At 42.6% G+C, this 18,059-nt stretch overlaps 2 protein-coding genes across 6 annotated transcripts; one reads left to right on the top strand and one right to left on the bottom strand.

Annotated features, from left to right (window-relative positions):
* The first annotated feature begins 7,637 nt into the window (after window positions 1-7,637).
* LOC115776739 (uncharacterized) lies at window positions 7,638-9,140 on the top strand. Its single transcript, XM_030724502.1, has 3 exons — window positions 7,638-8,459; window positions 8,554-8,772; window positions 8,849-9,140. Exons 1-3 carry the CDS (start codon window positions 7,657-7,659, stop codon window positions 9,054-9,056), a joined length of 1,230 nt encoding a protein of 409 aa, XP_030580362.1. The 5' UTR covers window positions 7,638-7,656; the 3' UTR covers window positions 9,057-9,140.
* LOC115776738 (G2/M phase-specific E3 ubiquitin-protein ligase-like) lies at window positions 9,054-13,176 on the bottom strand. 5 transcript variants are annotated; one of them, XM_030724497.1, is made up of 13 exons: window positions 12,843-13,176; window positions 12,609-12,733; window positions 12,117-12,423; window positions 11,940-12,022; window positions 11,777-11,829; window positions 11,595-11,634; window positions 11,464-11,522; window positions 11,292-11,378; window positions 10,851-11,164; window positions 10,533-10,711; window positions 10,146-10,318; window positions 9,773-9,987; window positions 9,054-9,697 (listed from the first exon to the last, which is right to left on the bottom strand). In XM_030724497.1, exons 1-13 carry the CDS (start codon window positions 13,009-13,011, stop codon window positions 9,462-9,464), a joined length of 2,040 nt encoding a protein of 679 aa, XP_030580357.1. In that variant the 5' UTR covers window positions 13,012-13,176; the 3' UTR covers window positions 9,054-9,461. The 5 variants fall into 5 exon arrangements, with proteins under 5 accessions (XP_030580357.1, XP_030580358.1, XP_030580359.1 ...); XM_030724498.1 differs by having other exon boundaries at window positions 9,054-9,694; XM_030724499.1 differs by having other exon boundaries at window positions 12,609-12,730.
* Window positions 13,177-18,059: the final 4,883 nt, after the last annotated feature.

Here is an 18,059-nt window from a genome sequence, read left to right as displayed (position 1 = left end):
CTTGTATGTGAGCAGAAGGATTTTAAATTCTATTCTACATTTAACAGGGAGCCAATGAAGAGAAGCCAATGTGGGAGAAATATGCTCTCTCTTTCTAGTGCTATTCAGTACTCTAGCTGCAGCATTTTGGATCAGCTGAAGGTATCACGGCTGGTGCAGGCAAGGCAGGGAGGACCCCAGTGCAGGACACGACGAGAGCTGGTTTGGCGTGCAGGTTTATTTAAAACAGGCTTCAAACAAGATACAGGCGGATGGGGAGCCCGCAACAAAAAGACACACGCAACTTGAAACTTTAAACACTCGAAAACTTGGAAAACAAAACACACAGCGGTTGTCACACACACGAGGACAAGACGAGGACCTGAACAAGGAACAGAGGGAAAACTAAGGGCTTAAATACACACAAGGGGATTAGAGCAAGTGGAAACAGGGGACGACAGGTGAACCAAATGAACCTAATGACAAAGGGGAAGCAAAACTAAACAAAGCACAGGGAACACGAGACTGTCAAAATAAAACAGGAACTGACTAAACATAACAGACACAGACCTAACACTGAAAACTTAACAAAGGGAACATACACAAAAAACAACAAGGGAAACTAAACATCATATTCAAACAATATAACTAAGAAACACTGAGAAACATAACCTAAAAAGCATAACAAAGAAAACACAAAAGAAACTCAAAACGCTCGGCCAGCGGTCCAGGACCATGACAGAAGGCTTTTCAGGGAGCTTTTAGGACAGCCTGATAATAACGAATTACAATAATCCACCCTCGAAGTAATAAATGCATGAATTAGCTTTTCAGCATCACTCTGAGAAAGGATGTTTCTAATTTTAGAAATATTGCGCAAATGCAAAAAAGCGGTCCTACATATTTGTTTAATATGTGCATTGAAGGACAAATCCTGGTCAAAAATGACTCCAAGATTTCTCACAGTGTTACTGGAGGCCAAAGTAATGCCATCCAGAGTAAGTATCTGGTTTGACACCATGTTTCTAAGATTTGTGGGGCCGAGTACAAGAATTTCAGTTTTATCTGAATTTAGAAGCAGGAAATTAGAGGTCATCCAGGCCTTAATGTCTTTGTACTGTTATCACTACGTGTTGGATACACTGTGTATGTTAACGCAGATCAACAGCAAGCCAAACTCGATATTCATGAGCCAGGAACCGAGCGTCTTGCTCCTTTATTACAGTCTTCTTGACAGCTTACAATTCTTTACAATTGTGGCTTGAAAGCTCAATGAACAAGGTCGAGTGAAACTAGAAAATAAACAGAAAATAAAATATACATCAGCTCTTGCTATGTGAAATAAATGCACCAAATAAAATTGCTAGTGCCAGAAAGCATGCATAAGAATTAACTTTGGCTGTTACTAAAGATCAACAGCATATTAGCAATCTTTTCATATGCTAATTAGATCATTAGCATCGTTGCTATGCTAATATACAGAGCACAAAGCAAAATGAGCCCCTGGGATAAGGCTAATTCCTGGTATCAACACATTCACAAAACGATCTCTAAATCGGCTCTTATAACCATATAATATTAACCAGAACATAGATCAGACTTACAGCCATTGCTTTCGAAGGTGCAAATAAAGATTTAGGACACAGGAGGTGAAGTTTAAGCATGGATTGGCAGGTTTTTCCCTACAAACGTTTTTCCTCCACTAAGCTCTGCTTCCGCTACCCACAATGCATTGCTACCTCAGAATTCACCTTCAAGATAAAATACAGATAACCAACACTGACTATATAAGTTTTTTTTAACTAAATGACCATCTTTTTTAACATGAATTACTGCAGATGAATTATGACATTTTTTATCACTGAATTATTATGAACTATTTCTTAACCTTTGCGTTGGGCAGAACAGTCTTTAAGACATTCCTGCAGTTTAACTAATTGATGTGTGTCATCTGGCTTCATTGATAGGTAAAGCTGAGTATCATCTTCATAACAATGAAAATTGATGCAATGCTTTCTAATAATACTGCCTAAGGGAAGCATGTATAATGTAAATAGAATTGGTCCTAGCACAGAACCCTGAAGTCGACTCCCCATTTACATGAACAAATGAGTCTATTAGATAAATATGATTCAAACCACTGCAGTGCAATACCTTTAATACCTATAGTATGCTCTCATCTCTGTAATAAAATGTTATGGTCAACAGTGTCAAAAGCTGCACTGAGGTCCAACAGGACAAGAACAAAGATGAGTCCACTGTCAGAGGCTCTAAGAAGATCATTTGTAACCTTCACTAATGCTTTTTCTGTACTGTGATGAATTCTGAAACCTGACTGAAACTCTTCAAATAAACCGTTCCTCTGCAGATGATCAGTTAGCTGTTTTACAACTACTCTTTCAAGAATCTTTAAGAGAAAAGGAAGGTTGGAGATTGGCCTATAATTAGTAGGGTTTAATCCCGGGATCCGGGATTCCCGGGAAATGCGATCAGAACAATTTCCCGTTTCCCGGGAACGTTAAGACGGGAAACCGGGAAAAAAGTCGTGCGAAAGAAAAGAAAGAAAGCTTCAGAATGTTAAATTTAAGGAAATATTGAGAGAAGGGTTCGTTTAATGCGAAAAGCATTACTCTTCATTTCAGGCACGTTCAGCCTCCGTTTAAGGCTGGCTTCAGCCTTCATCTCAAGCGCTTTAATAGAGGTATTACACAGTTGTACTTTTTTCCTCTTTAATTTGTTAAAATCGTAGGCAATGTGTTTAGCCTAAGGTATTTTGTATTATATAATTTTATATTATTATATATTGTTATATTGCATTATATAGCCTATAAAATATGCCTGCCCTGAACAATAAAGAAATATCTGTTTAACTTCGAGTGTTTCTTTTCCTTGTTTGCAGCCGCTTACTAACAATCATGAATTAGGATGCGGGTCTAATGTGTGAAGAAAGTATCATGAAATAGATTACTTTAACATATTTCGCTTTTAAAATGGAGTTGAGTAAAATGTATGTGTTTTAGGCTATAAGGTTTTTCAGTTTTTCAAAAGACGATTCACAATCAGAATCAGAATCAGAATCAGAAGGTTTTTATTGCCATATGGGTGAACAGGTTCACAGCATTAGGAAATTGCTGCGGTACTTCGTGCTTACAGAAAAAAAAACAAAAAAAAAAACAAATAAGTATAAAAACTATAAGACAATATACAAGTATACAAATTGCAAATATACAGAGATATTAGTGCTATAACTATAACACAATATTACAAAATTACAAAATATACAGTGCAGAGACTAATTAAAAGATAAAAGAATGCAAACTATATTCCACTAATATGTACATCAGTGCAATCAGACAGGTGCATAGACATAGGGTCATCAGCGTTTGTGGAGGGTGGTGGTAACAGTCTTAGGGTAATTGTTCATGAGTCCAACAGCAGAGGGGAAGAAACTGTTCTTATGGCGGGAGGTTCTGGTCCGTATGGACCGTAGCCTCCTGCCTGTGGGGAGAGGGTCAAAAAGTCTGTGCCCAGGGTGAGAGTGGTCGGCTGTGATCCGACCTGCACGCCTCAGTGTCCTGGAGGTGTACAGGTCCTGGAGAGATGGGAGGTTACAGCCAATCACCTTCTCAGCAGAGTGCACAACGCGCTGTAGTCTCTGTTTGTCCCTAGTGGTGGCTCCAGCGTACCACACAGTGATGGAGGAGGTAAGGATAGACTCAATGATGGCAGTATAGAACTGCACCATGGTCCTTGCTGGCAAGTTGAATTTCTTCAACTGCCGCAGGAAGTACATCCTCTGCTGGGCCTTTTTGACGACAGAGGTGATGGTGGGCTCCCACTTGAGGTCCTGGGTGATGGTAGTTCCCAGGAAACGAAAAGAGTCCACTGTGGTGATGGGGGTGTCAGTCAGGATGATGGAGGGTAGAGGGGCTGTGTGCTTCCTAAAGTCCACTATAATCTCCACTGTCTTCTTGGCGTTCAGTACCAGGTTATTGTGGCTGCACCAGGACACCAGACGTTTGACCTCCATCCTGTAGGCCGACTCGTCCCCGTCTGAGATGAGTCCGATGAGAGTCATGTCGTCTGCAAACTTAATAAGCTTGACAGACTGGTGGTCAGAGGTGCAGCAGTTGGTATACAGGGAGAAGAGCAGAGGAGAGAGGACACAGCCCTGAGGAGTGCCAGTGCTGATGGTCCGGGAGTCCGAGACATTCTTCCCCAGCCTCACGTGCTGCTTCCTGTTCATCAGGAAGTCAATGATCCACCTGCAGATGGGATCTGGCACGTTCATCTGGGACAGCTTGTCTTGGAGGAGATCAGGGATGATGGTGTTGAAGGCAGAGCTGAAGTCCACAAACAGGATCCTGGCGTAGGTTCCCTGGGAGTCCAGATGCTGTAGGATGAAGTGCAGAGTCAGGTTGATGGCGTCGTCCACAGACCTGTTGGCTCTGTAGGCAAACTGCAGGGGGTCCAGAAGGGGGGCTGTGAGGGACTTGAGGTGGGACAGCACCAGACGCTCAAATGACTTCATGACCACAGAAGTCAGTGCCACAGGTCTGTAGTCATTTAGTCCAGTGATCCTTGGCTTCTTGGGGACAGGAACAATGGTAGCGGTTTTAAAGCAGACAGGCACGTGGCAAGCCTCCAGTGAGGAGTTGAAGATGTTTGTGAACAATGGGGCAAGCTCGTTAGCACAGTGTCTCAGTGTGGCAGGTGAGACACCATCTGGACCTGGAGCTGTGCGAGCTTTGACACTCCTGAACTGCTTTAGCACCTGGTCCTCTTGAATACAAAAGACTGTGGGGGTGGGGGAGGAGGGGGACTCTGGGGTGGGAGTCCTTGATGATGTGGGCTTCTCTGAGGTGTGGGGAGTGGGGGAGGTTGGGGGGTGAATATTTGTGTTGGCTGTATTGTAGTTGGGACTGGTGGAGGTGTGAAGGCTGCTGAACTGACCATCAAAACGACAATAGAACTCGTTCAGTCTATTTGCAGTTTGTAGGTCGTCTGTGGAGTGGGGGGTTTTAGGTGCCGTTTACACGAAGCCGTTTTCACTGGAAACGGTGTCGTTTTGATGCGTTTCAGCCTTTCGTTTACACGATGGCGTTTCAGAAACGATCCGCGTTTACACGAGGACATGTGAAACGATGAAAACGATGTAGTTCCCATGCCAGGCCACAAGTTGGCGTTGGTTTTCTCTTTGCAGTTTGTTTACGCAAGACGCGCATGCGTGGAGTGACACAGTAGGTAGTGCGGCAAATTGTTCATTACTTACAAAACGGCCAATGTGAGAGGTTTTGTGTGGACAGATGATGAGGTTGGATCGCTGCTGCACACAACGCTGAATTACAAAACGGTAAAAACACAGGAAAAGCATAAGAAGCACTCGTGAATCCACGAGTACTGTTTATCAGTTTGCGCGTGCGCGAAAAACTGGCCGTCGCAACCATAGTGCGCATGTGCGAGTCGAGCGTTTTCAAATCACCCCGGTTTCAAGTGTTTACACGAAAACGCAAGCCGGTGTGTTTCTGAAACGCTCCACTCTGGACCCCGTTTCTGAAACACATCGTTTTCACTCTGTTGTCGTGTAGAAGGGCGAAACGCATCAAAACGACACCGTTGTCGTGTAAACGCAAGGCCGAAACGCATCAAAACGACACCGTTTCAAAATGAAAACGGTCTCGAGTAAACGGCACCTTAGGCTTGTAGTTGGTAATCTGCCTAAAACTTTTCCATACAGAGGCCGCGTCGTTCTCTGAGATCTGCTGCTGTATATTCTCAGAGTGATGTGATCTAGCAGTGGCCACTTCCTTGCTAAACCTGTACTTGGCCTCTTTGTAGCAGTCTTTGTCCCCACTTTTAAAAGCCTCCCTCTTCTCTATCCACAGCTGCTTCAGTTTGGGAGTAAACCAGGGTTTGTCACTGTTATAACTCACCCTGGTGCGTGATGGCACAATGCTGTCCTCGCAGAAGTGGATATACGAGGTTACAGTGTCCGTGTAGTCATCCAGACTGTCACAGGCAGCCCTCATTGAGTCCCAGTCTGTAGTTTCGAAGCATGTGCGGAGCTCCTCCACAGCCTCACGGGTCCACTGCTTTGTTGTCCTCACCACAGGTTTTGAGAGCTTCAGCCTCTGTCTGTACGCGGGGATCAGGTGGATCATGTCGTGGTCAGAGAGGCCGAGTGCAGCGCGGGGCACTGTGTGATAAGCCCCGCTTATCGTGCTGTAGCAGTGGTCTAGTGTCTTCTCCTCTCTGGTCGGACATGTGATATATTGTTTATATTTGGGAAGTTCCTGTCTCAGGCTGGCTTTATTAAAGTCCCCAAGTACGATGATAAGAGAGTCCGGGTATGTCCGCTCCATGCATAGAATCTGCTCTGTGAGCGCGCACTGGGCCTCGTGCACGTCCGCGTCCGGCGGGATGTAAACAGCAGCCAGTATGAATGAAGCGAACTCCCGCGGAGAGTAGAACGGTTTACAGTGAATGAAAAGATATTCCAGTGAGGGAGAGCAGTGCTTAGCAATCTCTGTCACATCCGTACACCAGCCACTGTTTATGTAGAAGCAGACTCCTCCACCTGTAGCCTTGCCGGAAAGCGCAGCTTGCCGGTCTGCGCGGAGGAGATGAAATCCCTCCAACTGGAGCGCGCAGTCCGGTATCTCCTCACACAGCCATGACTCCGTGAAGCATAACACACAGGATATGGAAAAGTCTCTATTCATGCTCCTCATCAGTGTCAGTTCGTCCATTTTGTTCCTAAGTGAACGCACGTTGGAGAGGAAAATCCCAGGTAAGGCTGTGCGTAATCCCCGTCTCCTTAGCCTCACAAGCACGCCAGCGCGCTTCCCTCTCTTTCGGCGTCTCACTTTCTGGGCCAGAGTGTGTAATAAATCCGCCGCAGATGCGACAAAAACAGGAAATAAATCCGAAGGTGTTGTGGACCTAATGTTGAAAAGCTCTTCTCTGGTGTAAGAATACCCAGAAGAGTGTCCAGACACAGAAATAACGCACAAAAACAAACAAAACAGAGCGCACCGAAGTACCAGTGCATCCATTCGCGGCGCCATCTTGGAAAAAGAATGAACCTACTTTAACCCTTAGACACGGCGTTATAAATTTGTTGTTGCCAGAATGGCAATGACCAAGTCGTAGTACATTACTCAAGGCCCTGTGTTATGTCATATTATAGTGTAGTACGGTAGTTAACTTTTCAATGACTATTACAGCGTTCCACTGGTGGAACGGTGTGCATTGTGGACAGCGTAAGTAGCTGAGCCTTTATCAATGCTATGTGGAGATGAACTATATTGTTTTGCACCAGCAATTGTAAAATAGCTTGGTATAATTCCATGTACAATGCAGGAATATTTGAATTATATTTGTTAAGGGAGTGTTGAGGAACAATACAACACCGTATAGCTCGAGCACTCGAATGCCGAGATGTAGGTTTTATTGCATTAATCAAGCCAACGTTGCCCCCTACTGGGCATAACAGGACATAGCTGCAAAGCTACCTCTACAACATCAAAATAGGTTAAGCCTGACACAGGCTACAGAAGGCCTAATTAAAATAAAAAAAATAAAAAACTTTTTCCCGGGGAATGGCTCGTCTTTTCCCGGGATTTGATTCATGTCTTCATGGCACGAGTGGCGTTTTGCCCGTTTTGCGGGGCACATATGAGTAGATTAACGCGGTTTTGTTTTTCTTGTGGACGGTCCTTAGAGTTTTTAAACGGCACAGAACAGACAGAACGACCAGATATGCTGCAGCAGTGCATACGATATTTTAATGAGGGTCACTCATACGCTGTAATCGTAGACATGATGGCATGTTTACACGGTGTACACATCAGCTTAAGGTCGCTGAAAAGCAAACTGAATGATGCCGGGTTATATCGCAGAAAGGATTTGTCCTCTACCGACGTCATAACTAGAGCAATACGAGTGGAACTTCGTGGACCTGGACAGCTGTTTGGCTACCGCATGATGTGGCAGGTACTCAGACAAAAGTACAATCTGCGAGTGAGGAGGGATCATGTAATGAATTTGCTCCGGGAGCTTAATCCTCAAGGGTGCGAGAGGAGAGCACGCAGAAGGTTTATAAGAAGAACCTACCACTCCATGGGACCGAACTATATGTGGCACGTGGATGGTTATGATAAACTCAAGCCATTCGGTCTGGCACTTTCAGGGTGCATCGATGGATTTTCCCGTAAAGTACTGTGGCTTATATGTGGCGCAACAAATAATGACCCATCTGTGATCGCTCACTATTTCCTGTCATGTGTGCGAAACCTCGGTGTCATCCCCATGAGACTGAGAACCGATTGCGGCACGGAGAACGGGACCATGGCCGCAATTCAGTGCACGCTACGCCACCACCACAATGACTACTACTCTGGAGCGTCCAGCCACATGTATGGCTCATCCACAACCAACCAGAGGATTGAGTCCTGGTGGTCCATATTCAGAAAGGGAAGGTAAGTGGTATTCATACTTTAAATTCATTTTGAGTGACCATCGTTTAAACATGGATATGAAAATTATAACACTATATTACTGATTTTTTTATAGGTGTCAGTTCTGGATGGAGCTATTTGCAGACCTTAGAGAAGCTGGATACTTAAATGGGAGTCACGAGCATCAGTGTCTGCTGAGATATTGCTTTGGTGATGTTATTCAGAGGGACTTGGATGAGTGTATGAGACTGTGGAACAGTCACAGGATCCGCCCCTCCAGAACAGCATCATGTCCAGGAGGAGTGCCAAATGAGCTCTACTACTTACCACACAGGTAATACTTTGGTGATAGATGGTATTTTCCATTTTATCATAAATTTAAATGTAATCATATCTTCTCTGTAATATAGGTTTGGCTCCAGAGACTGTGGATTTAAAATCGAAATGACTGAACTGGATGCCTTTCCTGACGTTCATCTGACAAGAGCTCCATGTGGGGACCCAAACATGCAAGAATACTTGGACTTTGCAGTGGAGCACAATCATTTACAGAAGCCAGAACAGTGGCAGTCTTCAACTGAACTATATCTGAAACTAAAAGAAATTGCTCAGCTATGAATTGAAGGGAAGTTTATTGTAATGATGGTGGAACATGTACACAACTTGTCACCCACAGTTTCAGTATTTAAAATTTGGAAATAAATGAATGAAAAACAATTGTCCAAATGCTGTCTGAGGGGGAAAAAAAAAAAGACATGCTTGCTTACCGCAATTTTAAAGTATTTTAACAAAAGTAACTGCACCTTTAAATGCACATAATACCAACAAAGAACAAAAAACATTTTGAGTCCAAGTTTTCCTGCTTTAACATACCTGATTCAGATGATTGCAGTTTAAAAAAAAAAAAAAAGCCTGTTAATCAGTTATTCAGGATTAGGATCTCTGATCTAAAACGTGCAGGGCATTGTGCCTGGATGACCAGGTTTGAAAAACACTACTCTAATGGTTATCTAGCTATATAGTTTATAGACAACCAAATCCTGGACTATTTTGAATTCCAAAGTCCATTTGTGACTTAAACACACTATATGAATCCAGAAATGGTAATTTCAACAAGTTTGAACATGTATTTGCCATTGGGAGTGGAACGTCATCCAGGAACTCTATTTGTGGCAGTGGTTCCAAGCCAGATGGGGGAAGTGATGTCAGCCCAGTTGCAAACATCAAAATGTCTTCCACAGACACAGCAGCCTCGCCTTCTGCAAAGAAATAAATGTTCAAATATACCAGGGTAACGTGGTTTTCCAAGTAGGTACAAATAAAACCTTACAAACCTTCACAATCAAGGAGATAGTCTGCCCAGTAGGCCAAGGTTTGGCTTTCTTTCAGTCTCCTATTACTCCCTGAAGGGCTGAGTTGAGGTTTGAAGAGTCTCTCAAACTCAAAGGCAGTCAGTCGCTTTTCACAGTGGCACAGGACAGGGGTCAGCAAAGTAGGGTGTTGCTGTAGTGCAGTCAGGAACTGAAGAGCTGAAAGACCATCTTTGAATCTACAAAGTGAACACACTGTTACACAGATATGTAGATGTTGCACACTAAGGCAAAATTGTTTGTCACAGTGACTGATAACAGATACAAGTGCCATGGAGCATCACAAACTAAACATTCCTACATTTAAAAAAAAAGAAAATCATTAAAAATATCTTACCTGTCAATTACAGATGAGTTGCGGTCAATAATATACCACTGGAGGTAGTCGGCCACAATTTCTGTCTTTTCGTCCACAGTAGCCACATGTCTAAGACAGCCTGCTGTCTGCAACATTGTGCTGTGTCTCATGATACATTCTTGTAGAGCATCCAAAGTAGCAGCATTCTCAATCTGAAAGACAAAGAGACATACCCAACACAGTAAATAACCATGTGTTAATCTTGACCATTTTTATTTAGTGACATATATAGCATGCTGTAACCCTACAATACCATAAATTCATAATTCTGCAAATGTATATGTGTGGGAACTAAACATCATCATTGAACAGTGCAGGAACTATGTTAAACTCTGTCCTACCACACTGGATTTATGTTATCCCCACCTCTCGCAAAGCTTTCCCTATTTCTTCATCAGTTATTAAATTAACTGTTGGTTTGAATGAAGGCTGGCCAGCAAGATACTGTACAAGATCTTCTGACAGGAAATGGGGTCCCGGACCTCCATGTACAACTGAAACTGCAATCATCTTTCCTGCCAGGAAGTATTCATCCTCCCTAACAGCTGTGAATGAATTCATATTGTAAAATGAAAACATACATTATTTACTTTAAGATATTGGGGGGGGGAACATTCTGTGTCACATATGTTTACTAATAATTAACCATCCATTAGTATAGCACATATCTAACCCTATGCATACCATTTGCATTGTAGACCAAGAACCTATGTCCCTCTGGTCCATCAAAAATTGGCCGGTCTTTCAGGTGCTTCATTAGCAGAGTTAAAAATTCTCGTCTCGGACCACCTGTGTCAATCCCTTCCTCATAAACACCTGCATCATCGGTAAATCTGACCAGCATGTCACAGTTTTCAGAATATGATGAACGTCTGAAACCTCTGACAGCTCCCTCCCAAACATTAGCCCTCGAGATGTTGAACCTGCTGACTCTTTTGTGATCAATAGGAAGCGACAGGTTTGCTACAATTTCAGGTAGTGTTATGTGCATCTCAATCCTGTAAAGACAAAAAGTGATTCAATTAAAGAATTTCCCAGACAGTGCACACTTTTACAACAATTATTTAAATCAACAATGTTGTACAAAGAAAAAACTGGTATGCCACACTTATAAGATAATTTTACACTGTGTGTTGGAAATTCTCCACATTGACAAGGACCAGCTCCTCATCCTCGTCCTCAACACCTGGTGCATACAGATCTGTGTATTTACTGTTGAAAAAATTAAAATTTTCATGTTAAAATGTATAACACACACAAATTTCTTGGCCATTTTTTTTTTTTTTTTTTTTTAAACCTGTAGCAGCTCTTGTCTGGATTTGTTTCAGAAGGATCCTTATCCTCAGCAAAAGATATCTGAAAAACAAACTACAGTGACCCAAACAACAACACTAAAAAATGACAGGCTGCCACAGTCTACCCCATTACCTGTCCTGGCTGAATTGTAGCTTGATGTCCCAGTGCATCTCTTAAACACAATGAAAATAATAAAATGATTACCACAGTAGTCATAAGAATGTAAACAAATACATGACAGATTCCTCTTGGTTGATAAATCATTAGAAAGGTCGTCTCTCTGTGAAAAAGGCTAGACGCAAAAATCTACTTACCTTTCATTTTCAGGCTTATCTTTGGGAGTACTTTGTTTTTGTGGTTCAAAAACCTGTGAGGAAAGTGCATAAATTTATCAGCAGTTTCTAATAGCTTCAATAACAGTTCCTTTACCATATATAAAAATGATGAAAATCATCAAATAAATAATTGATAATGTACCACTGTGTCAGCTTGATTGAACTCAGCCCTGCTCCTTGATGTGATGACAATTTCAGAATCAGAGTCTGAGGTATCATCCACTGCTGTAAAAACAAACAGCTGATCATGTAGATACTGTAGATGTATCCCTCAGCAGAGTAAAATACGTAAAAATATTGAATCTTGACATCCACTAACCTCCTTTAAAATGTGTTTCAAGGCAAATGAAAAATGTGATTCTGGAATATGGCCTTCCTAGTTCCTTTTTATAGTCTGCCAATTTGAATGGCCTTTCTGATCCTGGCACATGGACTACCTCTGAGCAGTCTGGATACAACAGGATGTACTGTCCTTCTTCTATGTCCTTGTTAAATGTTCGCATTTTCTTGACAGCTTGTTGCAGTACCTCAGGTGCTCCTACCTCTGGGTCTACAAATAACGGGACTGTTTTCCCTCTTAGAGGTTTTAAATCAGTTCCACTTGGCACCATCAATCCAATGTTTATCTATGACAAAGATGATATTAATTTCATGTATTCAACAAAGGTAAAAATTAAAGACAATACATACGTTTGTGTTTCTATGGAGAATGTGGTGTCCCTCCATGGTCTGATTTGTGCCACCACAGTTTCACAGTGAGCCGAATCAGACAGTCCAGTACTGATTACACGATCAGTACTATACAACTTACCTGGACCTGTTTTCGTTCTTTAGCCCGGTGTCTTCCTCTAGGCCCGTAGTTAAAAGACTGACGCTCTTTGGACTTCGAGCTTCGGTATTCCAGGAACTGTTTATATGACGGGCAAGGTTTTTCTGCTGAAATTAACAAAGCTCTGTCTCAAAAAATAAAATGAGCTAACCAATGACACTAATAGCTTTCATTCGCATTGGCTACTTCAGATAGCGAGCGCTATGCTGCACTTACTTTGTTTAGCATTATCCGGCTGTTGACATATCCCCTGTGCCTCTGGACCTTCCGTCTGTTCTGTCCCATTTAAAAACTCTAAGGACCGTCCACAAGAAAAACAAAACCGCGTTAATCTACTCATATGTGCCCCACAAAACGGGCAAAACGCCACTCGACTGCTGTCCATCTTGGGTTGAAATGCCCGCTTCCGTTATCACTTCCGGGTCAGCCTTGGAGTTAGTACCTACCCTTTCCGGTTGATTTTGCCACTTGTAAAAGTGTTTCGAGTGATGTTAATTTGTTTTCTGAAATGTTAATTTGTTTTCTGAAATGTTAATTTCTTCTGAACTTGTAAAAGTGTTTCTCGTATTGTTAATTTGTTTTCTAAAATGTAATTTTGTTTCTAAAATGTAAATTTGTTTTGCCACTTGTAAAAGTGTTTCAGATTTTGTAATTTTGGTTTGCACCTCCCGGCCACCGTACTTAAGATACTTTTAAGATACTTTTAAGATAGAAGCGTTTTGCCCTCATTGGTAAGTACGTTCCATGACACAGACACAAACATGACACAGACACAAACGCCCACTCAATCACAACTCAACAAAATTGTTGGTGTGCGTAACATGCTTTGTTAGTTTTGTTTTTCACACACAAATTTATTTTTGCAAGTATTGATAGTATTTTTTTATATGTTAAAGTGATGAAGTATCTGATTAATAGACTTGTGCTCTTTCCCCTTTTTTTTTTTTTTTTTTTTTTTTTTTTTTTTTTTTTTTGCTCCCTTTCTCTCTCCCTTTTTCTTCTCTTTATTTTCCTCTTCTTCAGCCTGTCAGCTCTGGCTGTTACATAGTATGTGGAAAAATAACTCAGATAAATAAAATAAAGGGTTAAAACAACAACAAGAAGAGCCTATTGAGAACCTATAGAGCTCATCTTGAAATAGCAAATATGTTTGGCACAACAACGCATTCAGATCACAGTTCTGCTTGCAAGATCTACCAGACATGACAGGCTTTAAAAAAAAAAAAAAAAAAAAAAAAAAAAAAATAATTGGAAAGACTTCTTTGAACAGTCTAGTAGGAATGGGATCTAACAAACATGTTGCTTGTTTGGAGGAAGTAACTATTGAAGTTAACTCCAAAAGATCAATTGGAGCGAAAGAGTCTAAACAAATACCAGCAGTGCTGAAAGCAGCCAAACATGAAGATAAATCTTTGAGATGGTCATGAATAAATTTTTCTGTCTAAAATTTTATTTGTAAAGAAATCCATGAAGTCACTACTAGTTAAAGTGAAAGGAATACTCGGCTCTACAGAGCTCTGACTCTTTGTCAGCCTGGCTACAGTGCTGAAAAGAAACCTGGGGTTGTTCTTATTTTCTTCAATTAATGATGAGTAGTAAGATGTCCTAGCTTTACGGAGGGCTTTTTTATAGAGCAACAAACTCTTTTTACAGGCCAAATGAGCATCTTCTAATTCAGTGAGATGCCATTCCCTCTCCAGCTTATGGGTTATCTGCTTTAAGCTGTGCATTTGTGAATTATACCACGGAGTCAGGCACTTCTGATTTGAAGCTTTTCTTTTTAGAGGAGCCACAGTATCCAAAGTCGTACGCAGTGAGGATGTAAAACTACTGACGAGATAATCTACCTCACTGGGAGCAGAGTTTAGGTAGCTGCTCTGCACTGTGTTGGCACATGGCACTCCTTAAACTTAGTTACAGCATTTTCAGAAAGAATTCTACTGTAATAAAACGTATTCCCCACTGCTGTGTAATCCATTAAAGTAAATGCAAATGTTACTAAGAAATGATCAGACAGGAGGGGGCTTTCAGGGAATACTGTTAAGTCTTCAGTTTCAATGCCATATGTCAGGACAAGATCCAGAGTATGATTAAAGTGGTGGGTGGGCTCCTTTACATTTTGAGAGAACCCAATTGAATCTAAAAAAAAAATTTTAAACCAAAAGCTGACATTGGATAAACTCATAGGAGGTAAAAACAGGAGGGTATACATCAAAAGGGGCATGCAGTGCTGAGGCTGTCATTTTGAGCATCTACATGGATGTTAAAATCACCCACTATAATTATTTTATCTGAACTGAGCACTAAATCAGATAAAAAGTCTGAGAAATCAGACAGAAACTCTTAGTAAGGACCAGGTGGACAACAGACAGTAAAAAATAAAACAGGTTTTTGAGTTTCCCAATTAGGGTGGACAAGACTAAGAGTCAGGCTTTCAAAAGAATTAAAACTTTGTCTGGGTCTTTGATTAATTAATAAGCTGGAATTGAAGATTTCAGCTAATCCTCCTCCTCGACCTGTGCTTCGAGCATTCTGACAGTTACTGTGACTCGGGGGTGTTGATTCATTTAAACTAACATATTCATCCTGCTGTAACCAGGTTTCTGTAAGGCAGAATAAATCAATACGTTGATCAATTATTAAATCATTTGCTAATAGGGACTTGGAAGAGAGAGACCTAATGTTTAACAATCCACATTTAATTGTTTTATTCTTTGGTGCAGCTGATGAAGCTGTATTATTTGTTTTTGAATTTTTATGCTTCAATAGTTTTTTGCTGATTTTAGCTTTGATTTTGGTGGTCTGGGAGCAGGCACCGACTATGGGGATGGGGTTTTGGGGGGATGGCAGGAGGAGAGAAGCTGTAAGACTGCAACTCTGCTTCCTGGTCTCAACCCTGGGTAGTCAGGTTTTAGGAGGGTTAATAAATTTGGCCATATTTCTAGAAATGAGAACTGCTCCATCCAAAGTGGGATGGATGCTGTCTCTCCTAACAAGACCAGGTTTTCCCCAGAAACTTTGCCAATTATCTATGAAGCCCACGTCATTTTTTGGACACCACTCAGACAGCCAGCGATTCAAGGAGAACATGCGGCTAAACATGTCGCTCCTGGTCTGATTGGGGAGGGGCCCAGAGAAAACTACAGAGTCCGACATTGTTTTTGCAAAGTTACACACCGAGTCAATATTAATTTTAGTGACCTCCGATTGGCGTAACCGGGTGTATTACTGCCGACGTGAATAACGATCTTACCAAATCTACGATTAGCCTTAGCCAGCAGTTTCAAATTTCCATGAATGTCGCCTGCTCTGGCCCCTGGAAGACATTTGACTATGGTCACTGGTGTCTCTAGCTTCACGTTTCTCAAAACAGAGTCGCCAATAACCAGAGTTTGTTCCTCGGCAGTGTTTTGCCGAGTGGAGAAAAACGGTTAGAGACGTGAACAGGTTAGTAGTGTACCCGGGGCTTCTGTTTAGGACTACGCTTCCTCCTCACAGTCACCCAGCCGGCCTGTTTTCCCTGCTGCTCGGGATCTGCTGGGGGGGGAGCTAACCGCGGCTAAGCTACCATGGTCCGCACCCGCTACAGGGGCCTGGCTAGCCATAGGATTTTCCAGGGTGCAGAGCCGAGTCTCCAATACGAAGCTGAAGTTGGTTTCCGATTGCAGCTTCCGATTCGGGAAATGGCTAAAGGGCCATTCCACTTAATTTTTCGCTACCTTCAGCATTTTTAATCTGCTCTAGTTAAAAATCTACAACACCTACACACTTCAAACCTGGACTAGATTATTCTGCACTAATAGCAGAATACTTTAAACACAATTTGTGATTTGTGAAGCCTTTATCTGATTTGTGAAACTTCAAAAACTGGCGATTTCAGCACCTCTCGTCCTTGCGCAAGTTCAAAAGAGTTGTGTGTTTGTTCTCTGAGTTATTAAAATGATCTGAACCTATCACCTGCTCCTACGCTTTGTTTGTATATATTAGGTTTAGCTTTAATTCTCGATTTTATAATTCCGCCTGCTCTGTGTCATATCACGTATGACAGACGTATGACAGACAGACTCTTTTTAATATCAGAATACAGCACTCTGGCTGTATTCTGACACCTTTTTCTCCCGACCCGGCTTGGCCCCAGGAGATCCTGCGTTTCCAGTGGGCCAGCTCAAACAAAGGAGGGCGCGGAGCACCCAGGTAACGGACAAGGCCCCGAGGGAAAAGAGCCGGCGTAAGAGAGAGGCTGAGGCGTAGAGCGCACCAAACGCCACTGCCGAGCATCCTGTTGGCTAATGTCCAGTCACTGGATAACAAGCTGGACAAACTCAGGGCCAGGATACAGTTTCAGAGGGACATAAGGGACTGCAACATCATCTGTCTCACGGAGACATGGCTGACCCCCCTCATACCGGACCACGCCGTACAACCATCGGTGTCATGGTCCTGGGCCGTCTGCCCAGCATTTTGTGTTTAGTTCTGTTTTCCCATGAGTTTTGTTATTTTTCATTTGTTCTGATACGTGTGTTCCCTTCGTCCCTGTTTCCCCTGCTCCATGGTCTTGTCTGTTTTGTCATGATGTCTGAACCCTGACCTCCTGTGTTTTCATGTTGAGTTTATTCCTAGTGTTGTGACTAGTCTGCGTCTCTGCCCCGTGTCTGTGTGCCAGTCCCCCCGTTTGTAGTCTGCGTGCACCTTGGTTAGTCACTCCCTGTATTATTTTGGCAGTCTTGTGTTCCCTGTGCTTTGTGTTTAGTCTTACTTCCCCTGTTATTAATTTCATTTGCTTCACCTGTTGCTCCCTGCTGTTTCCTCTTGCCCTGATTACCTGCTGTGTATTTAAGCCCTCAGTTTGCCTCTGTTCTTTGTCGTGTTGTCGTCTTGCCTCCGTCGTGCGTGTGATCCATTTCTTGCAGTTTAGTTCTGGCTTCAGCCCAGTTTTGTTATCACCTTTCTGTTAATAAAACCACTAAATTCATCACCCCCGAGTCCTGCGTTTTGGGGTCTCCCTGCTTCAGCCACACGGCTCGACATGACAGTCGGAGTTCTTCAGTGTTCATCGCACGGACAGAACAAGTGAGTCTGGAAAATCAAGAGGAGGAGGTGTGTGCCTAATGATTAATAACAACTGGTGTGACAGTAGGAATGTTGTCCCTCTGAAACAATCATGTTCGCCTAACCTGGAGCTCCTAACCCTGAAATGCCGTCCCCACTACCTGCCCCGCGAGTTCACTTCGGTCATCTTCAGCGCCGTCTATATTCCACCTCAGGCGGACACAAACACTACACTATCTGAGCTACATGAGGCTATTTCCACCTATCAGGCTAACCAGCGTGATGCGGCTCTCATCGTAGCCGGGGACTTTAACAGTGCAAACTTGAAAAAGCTGATACCGGAGTTTATTCAACACATCGACTGCCCCACCAGAGGAGAAAGGA

Source organism: Archocentrus centrarchus, unplaced genomic scaffold (genome assembly GCF_007364275.1).
Source record: "Archocentrus centrarchus isolate MPI-CPG fArcCen1 unplaced genomic scaffold, fArcCen1 scaffold_37_ctg1, whole genome shotgun sequence".
Taxonomy (NCBI): Eukaryota; Metazoa; Chordata; class Actinopteri; order Cichliformes; family Cichlidae; genus Archocentrus; species Archocentrus centrarchus.
The sequence above is the reverse complement of the archived record's forward strand: the minus strand, read 5'-3'. Positions and strand labels throughout refer to the sequence as shown.

Excerpts from the sequence above, each read along its gene's own strand:
- LOC115776738 (XM_030724497.1), bottom strand. The coding sequence starts at position 13,011 with ATGGACAGCAGTCGAGTGGCGTTTTGCCCGTTTTGTGGGGCACATATG. Across the intron at positions 12,424-12,608 it reads AAGAACGAAAACAGGTCCAG|ATAAACATTGGATTGATGGT; the intron begins GTAAGTTGTATA and ends TCTTTGTCATAG. Across the intron at positions 11,379-11,463 it reads CCAGACAAGAGCTGCTACAG|TAAATACACAGATCTGTATG; the intron begins GTTTAAAAAAAA and ends TTTTTTCAACAG.
- LOC115776739 (XM_030724502.1), top strand. The coding sequence starts at position 7,657 with ATGAGTAGATTAACGCGGTTTTGTTTTTCTTGTGGACGGTCCTTAGAG. Across the intron at positions 8,460-8,553 it reads TCCATATTCAGAAAGGGAAG|GTGTCAGTTCTGGATGGAGC; the intron begins GTAAGTGGTATT and ends ATTTTTTTATAG. Across the intron at positions 8,773-8,848 it reads CTCTACTACTTACCACACAG|GTTTGGCTCCAGAGACTGTG; the intron begins GTAATACTTTGG and ends TCTGTAATATAG.